At 46.5% G+C, this 9,846-nt stretch overlaps 1 protein-coding gene across 1 annotated transcript in view; it reads left to right on the top strand.

The window, feature by feature from the left end:
* DCK (deoxycytidine kinase) overlaps positions 1–9,846 on the top strand; it is an 11,291-nt gene continuing 1,445 nt past the window's right edge. The window contains exons 1-6 of the mRNA XM_078613361.1: positions 1–826; positions 4,485–4,600; positions 5,044–5,237; positions 7,264–7,411; positions 8,530–8,645; positions 9,664–9,763. Coding sequence (XP_078469487.1) covers positions 733–826; positions 4,485–4,600; positions 5,044–5,237; positions 7,264–7,411; positions 8,530–8,645; positions 9,664–9,763 — 768 coding nt within the window. The 5' untranslated portion in view covers positions 1–732. The remainder of the gene's footprint in view (positions 827–4,484; positions 4,601–5,043; positions 5,238–7,263; positions 7,412–8,529; positions 8,646–9,663; positions 9,764–9,846) is intronic.

Here is a 9,846-nt window from a genome sequence, read left to right on the forward strand (position 1 = left end):
TGGGTTTCTTAGGTTTCCCGGCACACGTGGGTGGAGGGTAAAGGACAGAGCAGCGACGTGGTAAAGTCACGGAAACAGATACAGTTTGTAAAATATGTAGTCTGATTCATCCACAACAACACCCACGGTCAAGCCAATGCTGGATGATGTACTTATAAACATTAAACTTTTTTTATATAACGATTGAGAAGCAAAGGGGGTGCATGGGCTGCAGTAAAAGGATAAAAGCCACACTACATTCTAGATTTGAAGCTTTCGTGACTGCAAGGAGTAATACACTTGGGTTCTTTCGGTAAAGTCACGTAGGTAAAAATAATAATAAAAAAGAAAATAATAAAAATAACAAAATAAAAAATAAAATAAATATAAATAATAAATGAAAATAACTACACTTAGAACAAAGCCCGAAGTTTCGTGCCAATGGGTCTCTAAGAGGGCTGAATATTTAACAGTAGGCGGGGAGAGCCTCACCAAGGTCATCCAATCAGCGCGCGGGGGCTACACTGCCTCTGGCCAATCAGCGCTTTCGTGGGCGTGGCCTGCGTGGCCCGCGTGCTATGTGAGGCCTCACACAGACGATTGCTGGGCAGTCGGCGACCACGAGACCGGCGTTAAGAGTTGTCGCTCCTCTCATCTCGGCTTCGTTTCATTCACATAATTCGTTTTAAAACGAAAGGTAATCGACAATCGCTTTATTCGGTAAAATCTACCAACTCAGTAGTGTTATATATCATGGCCACGCCACCGAAAAGAATGTGCATCAGCCCCTCGCTGAATGATAGCTTTGAGAAGCGGGTTAAGCGCGTATCGATCGAAGGCAACATCGGTGAGTTTCTTTTACGCCTCTTCATCATCATCATTGTTTAGCCATGGTCAATCCACTGCTGGATTAAGGCCTTTCACAGCCGCTCTTCCATCTCCCCCGATGTGTGTGTACAACCGCAATCGACCGCAACGCCAGCTGATTTGCTGGATGTATTACCAGACGCGTTCCAATCATTCGGCTGATTAAATGATCAATAAGAATTACATTTCCATCTCTACTATTGTAATTAATTGTTCACGTAGCCGGTTAAAAATGCACGTTTCAATTGTACCGCATATTGTTAACCACTGCCTTGTAATGATTACACTCGGCCGACCTTCGGAGGTCGGGGTTCGTTTTTATTTTTTAAATGTAATAATTGTTATTCTGACAGGGAGGGAAGCGATGTAGTGTGACTGATATGATCCAATTAAAGCGTCTAATGTTTGTCTATATTTAATATTTGTTATCTTATTTAGTTATAAAAGCGAAAGTCGCCCAGTGAGGCGGTACGTGACGTTGAGTTTTGGCGCCAAACACGAATTTCCCAACAACAACAAAAGCGATTTTAAAATAGATTTTATTCAAAATTCAACTCATTTAAACAAAGGCACCATTGTGTATTTCTTGTGTTTATAATCCCCTATTGGTAGTTAATAAACAGGGTAATTCTGTTTATTGTATCAACGCTACGTGTTGTATTGCAACCTAAATGGGTTTGAAGCGGAAATGGGCGGTAGTGGTGGATGGGGATGAGATTGCTTCATAATATAAACTATCTAAAACAAATTAAACATGATTATTGTTCGTGTAGCATATTAGTACGATAATATACCAGTGTGTTTATAATGTATCTCAGTTCGATACCCGATGTGGTTAATTCATTATCGGGAGCAAGCGGTTTAAACCAAAGAGATGGAGGTGAATCGATTCCTGGGGGGGACAATTAAATATTTACTCGATTTAAAAATTTTGCAATCATCATCGTATCCACCTAATCTGGAACTCCTTTCGTAGAAATGTACGGTGAGTGTGTTGTTAAATCTATCACGACTCTGTTCTTATAACAACGGCGCCATCGCATGGGGCGCGGGGAGATGCACAGTACTTCCACTATTTTAGTTATCGATCTATTAAATAAACCATCGGAGTAAGACGCATTAAACATCGCGCATTCGTCGAACGAAACGCTATAGCTCGACATCGTCTATCACAACACTCCGGCCAGAGGAGGGGGGGGGGGACGGATGAGGATGGTTAACTACGCGCAATTTCGATTTTTTTTTGTACTCGTTTAAACATCGCCCTGTAAGTTTTGAACGTGGAGTGGTGGCGGTGTTCTGCTTCGCTTAATCGCTCGAGGTGGTAGTGGTTGTCACTTCATTGTCATTGTCTTGATTGCCTTCGGCAGCGAGACATTTGCCCGCGTCTTTCTGCCTTTGGCGCGCTTTGCTCGGGCGTGGCGGTGGCGCGGTTTTCAACCCGACTTGCATAACAATAACAACAATGCCCTTTTTATGATTAAAAAAACAAAACAAAAATAGGTTTTTACCCTTTTCTGGCAATACACAACAGGAGGTGTTAAGATGTTCAAACGGCAAATCGATACATTTTTGCAAGGAATGAAGTCTGCAATTACCCGCACGGACTTGTGTCTTTGGAACTGATTGGTCTGCCTTCTTCATGGCACAGTCACTCTGATATTGACAAAAAGCTGCTCACCACAAATGCGTTACATTTTGATTTAAAGCTTTCGTGACTGCAGGGATTCATCATCTTGGTTCTTTCGGTAAAGTCACGTAGAAGGGAAATAATAAAAATAATAAAACATAATAAAATAATTCTCACGACGTTTCGGCCACAACGCAAGCAGCCGTCCTCAGGTGAAGACCAGGTCTGTCTCCCCGACAGACCTGTCTCCCCGACAGACCTGGTCTTCACCTGAGGACGGCTGCTTGCGTTGTGGCCGAAACGTCGTGAGAATTATTTTATTATGTTTTATTATTTCCCTTCTACGTGACTTTACCGAAAGAACCAAGAACACAAATAGTGGCATTGTCTTGGTACTGTCCGCCTTTTGGCGTTCTCTCTGGCCTGACACTGGCGAGACGAGGCCGCTGTCGAGGTGTAGACCAATCAGTTTCAAAGACAACGCATGTTTTATCAGAGCATGTTTTTTTTTGCATGTTCAGAGAAAGTGTACGTGTGGTTAATGCAGACTGAATCCCTTGCAAAAGGTTTCTATTTGGTGTTTGAACATCTTAAAACCTGCTTTATTGCCAGAGAAGGGTAAAACCAATTTTTTAAATATACTTTTTGACAATCCAATGCCATATCCAAACAATGAATTAAACGCACATTAACTATATTATGAGACAAGACTATACGTTTCCATCCAATGTCTATCTCTCTCCACATAGATAAGTGGGCAAGTGTCTCATTCAATATGTGTCTACATAGGAAATAAAAAGTTATTTACACTTCCCAATCAATCACAAGGACTTCTGGAAGTAAAATCGATTTTTCGTTGTTGCAACATTGGGTTCTGTGTGACACTGCTGCTTGTACATGAAGGAGATGTTGCTGATCTTGTTAATTAGTAAAGGCTGGTTATAGAGGACTGCTCATTCGGTGATCAATCAATCTCTAGGATAGTGTCTAGTACTGGTAGGAACCTCCTGGTTACACCAGCCCACAGGGGATTATTGTGTCCGTCGTGCAGGGAGGGGCTGGGTGGGGAGGGTGGGGCTTGGTGGGGAGGGGCTGGTCACCCCATGGTGCCCTTATAAAACTCAACGTTTAACCTAATCACGCCGGCTTGTGCCCGCCCTCACAGTCGGCCATATTTTCGGAATACACCACGCCGCTGTTGACCGTGGCCATTGACCGAGCAACCCAACGTTCCTACCAGCTCCCTCCGCGGGAATGTGTTTTATATAATGAACCGGTCCCAAGTACAGCAGGCCAATGCATATTTCATGATCGGTCCTCGTGCAAAGGACAGTCCCCGTTTAATACCCGTCCTAGAGACCGTTCTTGCACAATAAGAAAATATTGCATCCAAATATTTTTTTGAGTTGTTGCCTGATGGAGGCTGGTTGAAATTACCAGCGAAACGTCGTACTTGAATTGTAAATGTTGTGGGTGTACTCTCCAACACACCGGTGTGCTGAACTAGTAACGAAATGGCATATTTTGTTTTACGTGACAAACCTTACTTCTTGGCTGTGTCGGGTGGTGGCGGGTTTAACGATACATTTGTATTTATGCGATGTAACCCAAAAACCTCTTGTGGATAATATTGGTTGCGAAAGCCTTAGTGTTAAACTAATAATAACGTAATGAGACGAGTCCTAAAAGACGGCGTCTTAACTGGTATTTATTATGCTCGGAGTTTATGATAGAAAAATTCATCGTGCTAAATAATTATGTAGAGACCCATAGACTTACAGGCAAATACTGAACTATCCTCAGATTTGTATAGAGACCCACGAACTTGAATTGTTGACCAAAAACATACAAAGACATCCATCTGGTAGCGACAGATGAGATTGGTTCGCGTGTAAGAGCTAGATGGATTGTTACATCGCTAGACTTTGAAGGATGGTCCAGCAGTGGATAGATCCTGGCTGATGTTGATAGAAGCTAAACGGCCTCCACTCCCCCTCGTGTGCACCAGCGGCAGGGAAGTCGACATTCGTGCGGATCCTGCAGAAGGCGCAGGAGGCATGGGAGGTGGTGCCCGAGCCAATCGCGCGCTGGTGCAACGTGCAGACGGACCACGATGACTCTGAGGTTTGCGCAACAACAACAACCGCCATTCGCCACTAAGTGGCGGTGACGACACCACGGAGCTTGTGCCAGGCTATGTGCACTTTGTGCTACATGCACGTACGCGCACGCACGTATGCATGCTTAAAGAAAAGATCCCCCCGTATAGCCTGAACAGACTGTTGGGGCAAGTGCTGTTAGCGGGCACACACCGCACCAGGTACTCATTTAAGACTGAGTCGACCTAGGGGAGGTTCAGGACCGGTACAGATACATGTCAATGGTATTTTCCGTGAGCGGGAATCTAACTTGGGTCGCCAGGTTCATAGCGCAGCGTGCTAACCGCGACGCCACCGCTCCCCACTACTCGCTCGTGTGCTTATACACGAGCAAGAGCCCAATCTTACCCGAGGGTCACACGTTTGACCGTCCTGTCGTTGCGTGTGCGGTCGTCTTTCCGCTCGCAGGAGCTGTCCTCCTCGCAAAAGAGCGGGGGCAACCTGCTGCAGATGATGTACGACAAGCCAAGCCGCTGGGCCTACACCTTCCAGACGTACGCCTGCCTCAGCCGTATCCGTGCCCAGCTGCGCGTGCCGCCTGCCAAGCTCGACCAGGCGGACGCGCCCGTGCAGTTCTTTGAGCGCTCCGTGTACAGCGACAGGTAAGCTTACAACAACCACTTTTCCTGGTTCTTTCGGTAAAGTCACGTAGAATGGAAATAATACAATAATAAAAATAAAACTGATTTTATTTTTCTTATTTTATTATTTCCATTCTATGTGACTTTACTGAAAGAACCAAGAAGATGAATCCCTGCAGTCACGAAAGCTTTAAATCAAAACTTACAACCACTGTCGACTTTTTTTTTGTTTATTTGACCAGGTAAGGCCCACTGAGCTTATATAGCTTTTTTCAGAAGCGGCCTGGCAAATGCAAAATGATAGCTCAACGAAGTGGCTCATCACGTCGAAATGTAAAGCAGCCAAATACTCTGAACGCGTGTTGGTTCTAAATGTGGAGGGGAAAAACCCGAGAACCCGGAGAAAAATCTCCACGATCACAGAGAGAGAACACGCAAACTCCAAACGTACAGCAGGCGTCAGGGGTCGCCTCTGGTGCTGCTTGACAGGTCTGTCCCTCCTGATAGCTGCTGTATTAAAGCATGGTTCATAGCTGCGCTATCAGTCGTGCGACCAAATTGTTCTTAAAACCTCGCAACTTGATCATCGCCTGCAACAGCTTTGTCCACATCTGGGCGAATAGTTACGCAACGTGGATGTGGCTCTTAAGTGTCTGGCCCCACCTACGCCGGGATCTCGACAACTATTCCTGGTCTTCAAATGTGCGTGCAATGAAATACCTCGCTACAAATGGCTAATAAAATAACTTGAACATAGAGTATGTCTCTACTGTTAAGTAGTGGGTTGCACACCTGATTGCGGAGACGTCCACGTATAAGCGATTCAGTTGCATGCAACGAAACTGTGCAACTGATCGGTCAGGTGTGCATCCACCTTTAGGTCACGTGTTTGTGAGGAAATGTTTGGGGTGTAATGAGCTAATACCTCATCTCCACTGGCCACACCCGAGCAATGCCGAGCCGGCCCAATGCGGCTCGGGATGCCCCAGGTTTTTCCCCACTACAGAAACCAAGCTATGCTGCTGATGTGACACAACGAACAAGTCCAGAAAGATAAATATTGTGAGGTGGCGTGGCGATGCGTTCTCATGGTATACCGACGTGGCTGTCACTTTCGATGTTCGAGTTGTAGCGACTGCTTGGGCCCCAGCCAGATTCGTATGTCTTGGAAGCTGGCGTAGCATGGTTCGATTCCAGCTTGGCACATCAAATAGCCGGTGTAAAACTACCCGTACCGTGGGGGTCCTGCACCGACTTTGGCTCGAATTTGTCAGTGGAAAAATGATATCGGAGACCACTATTACATTCTTTCTAGATTTGAAGCTTTCGTGACTGCAAGGATTCATACTCTTAGGTTTTGTTCGGTAAAGTCACGTGACTTTACCGAACAAAACCTAAGAGTATTACATTCTTATCGTTCACTGGACCTTTCATTTTGCTCCACCCATTGCTCCGACACAATTTAAATACACCATTGGAACCTCATTTGCCAGTAAAAAATATGATAATTGGTTTTTTTTACCCTTCTATCTGGCAACAAAACTGACACCTTTTTTTTACAAGGAGTCATGTTTGCATAGACCACAATACCTGCTGTCATAATGCAAACAAAAAACACAACTCTGATAATGTATGCACTGTCCTTGAAGTTGATTGGTCCACACCCGAAACAGCTTTCCTTAGAGCCTGGTCCAACCCATGCGAGACTAGGCTCTAAGAAAAGCTGTTTCGGGTGTGGACCAATCAACTTCAAGGACAGTGTATACATTATCAGAGTTGTGTTTTTTGTTTGCATTATGACTGCAGGTATTGTGGTCTATGCAAACATGACTCCTCGTAAAAAAGGTGTCAGTTTTGTTGCCAGATAGAAGGGTAAAAAAAAAACCACTTATCAATTTAAATACATTCAAGCGGTTCTTTGATTGCTCCTCGTCTCATCTCGCTTTATTCTTTTGTGCTTTTCTGATGGACGCGTGGTGCGGGTGCCGAGGACCGTGCGCATGCTCTAACCCCGGGCTGCTGCGCTGCCCGTTGATTGCTCTCGCAGGTACGTGTTCGCGTCCAACCTCTTTGAAGCGGGCTGCATCAACGAGACTGAGTGGGCCATCTACCAGGACTGGCACGGCTGGCTGCTCAGCGAGTTCGGTCCCAAGATCGAGCTCGACGCGATCATCTACCTGCGCGCCACGCCCGAGGTTAATCCAGAACGCCAGCAGTTGATGCGCACGTCCATGTTTTTCTGTCGATCTGCTGCTGGATGAGGGGCCTCGCCGCACCCGGTTGCTGCCCGTTGGGGTTCTTTAAACCTCACGTCACCGCACCGGTCGGTGCAATGTTGGTGACGGTGACGGAGCATCGACGTTGGGCGTGTACAAGCACGGTGCAACGATGGGTTTTGCTGCACCGCTCTTTGTTGCTCACCACATAGACCCGCAAACTATAGCAATCTGTGCATGGTGGTGGTAGTCCGTTGAAGCACTATCCAGAATCGACTGCTTAGCTTCTGAAATTGACGAAGTTAGGCGCATTGTTAATTTTTTTTTTAGTTTCTTTGTTAATGTCCATGTTTTGAGATCCATGTCAGAGGAGGTGATGTACACATTTAGCAAAAACAGTAAAATAATGCAAAAGAGACACTTGGCTATACAGACAGGGCTACATTCAGTTACTAAAACGTGGCTCCCTACCAAGGGTGGCACAGTCGGGTTTTTTACAATCGGGTTTAATTGTCTTTTTTATATTAAACTTGATCATCCGAGATTGGGAGAAATCCGGTTTAATTGGTTCTAATTGCGGCATCCGAGCGGAACTTCTCAACGATGGGCTTCATCCATTCCAAGCTGAGGAACTCACTGGCGGCGCCCACGATTGTGGAGAAGCTCGTGTTCATCAAGACCAACCTGCCCGCCGCATTCTACGACTACCCCGTGCCCGACGGCCCCCCCCCCCCCCGAGTACGATAGCAGCACCGACGAGGAAGCAGCCTCAGCCTTGGATCAGAGTTTCGTATTCATTAAACCAGGTTTTAATTCCCTGAAATCGGGTTTAATTGAATTAAAGAAAAAACCCGATGCCTGCCGCTGGAAAAATCGGGTTTTTTCCACCCATGCTCTCTACGACTGTGCACGTGTCTGTACTGCAAGCCACGTGTTCTCGGGGTTTCAAAACGTTAATATAAAAAAAAAACCTTTCCAACTTTGCTAACGTTTAAGCTCTCCAAACGATTGACTCGTTTAAAGTCCTCGCCTCTCGATAGCTGTGCTTTTTAAACGTACCGCGTGCAAGTTTGACGGAGGCGCGGGCTGTTTTGCAGCGCTGCATGGAACGGCTGCACGTCCGTGGCCGTTCAGAGGAGCAGGACATCGAGCTGGAGTACCTGCAGAAGCTGCACGACAAGCACGAGAGCTGGCTGCACGACCGCGACATGCCGTGAGTGAGCACAGCGCACCGAGCATGCGCGCGCAGACACAACGATAATAACAGTAAATTTATACTGGTAGGAAACTATATTCTTAGGTGTTTCGGTAAAGTCACGTAGGTAAAAAATTTAAATTAATAAAAGTAAAATAAAAATGAAATAATCACGACGTTTCGGAGGCAACACAAGCCTCCGAAACGTCGTGATTTTTTTTTATTTAAATTTTTTACCTACGTGACTTTACCGAAAAACCTAAGAATATGAATCTTTGCAGTCACGAAAGCTTCAAATATGGTAGGAACCTCCTGGTTACACCAGCCCACAGGGGATTATTGTGTCTGTCGTGCAGGGAGGGGCTGGGAGGAGAGGGGCTGGGTGGGGAGGGGCTGGTCACCCCGTGGTGCCCTTATAAAACTCAACGTTTAACCTACTCACGCCGGCTTGTGCCCGCCCTCACAGTCGGGCATATTTGCGGAATACACCACGCCGCCGTAGACCCTGGCCATTGACCGAGCAACCCAACGTTCCTACCAGCTCCCTCCGCAGGAATGTGTTAAAGTTGCCCTTAAACAATCATTCTCAGGGCGCTGCATACACTTAATACTCTACACAGCCACACCACCCTGTAATCGTCCTACGCCAAGCTGAATAGCCGCAAGCAAACGGCCCTTACCTGCAGTCTCTACGTATCGAAGTGTAAGGTCTTTGTGTGTGCTACAGGGTGCGGGGAGCGGGAGTGTACCGGTTAGCGCGATCCCAGCAACCAGAGTAAGCTTCTCGCTCGCGGCCAATGCCATTGGCGTTCATCGAAACCAGTCATGGGGCTCTGCCCCTAAGTCGAGTCGGCCTCAAATGAGTACCTGGTGCGGTGTGTAACAAAAAAACATCGCCACTGGGGAGACAAAGGCAGTCGGGCGTGGTGCTGGCCACCCACCCCTTTGGTACAGTGCCGGCCTTCATAGGTGCTCGCTAACAGCACTTGCCCGAACAGCCTGTGAATAAGTTGTATGGGGCATCTTTGTGCTGCAGGGTGGACTTCGATTGCCTCAAGACGATGCCCATCCTCGTCCTCGACGTGGGAGAAGACTTCAAGACGAATCGCACCAAGCAGGAAGATCTCATTGACCAGGTTGGTCGCTTTAGTGCATGCGTTGAAAACGATGGCGAACAAGTGGAGACTGACTTTTTTAAAGCTATGCACATACTTTTGTT

Source organism: Lampetra planeri, chromosome 41 (assembly GCF_965212315.1).
Source record: "Lampetra planeri chromosome 41, kcLamPlan1.2.h2, whole genome shotgun sequence".
NCBI classification, from domain to species: domain Eukaryota; kingdom Metazoa; phylum Chordata; class Hyperoartia; order Petromyzontiformes; family Petromyzontidae; genus Lampetra; species Lampetra planeri.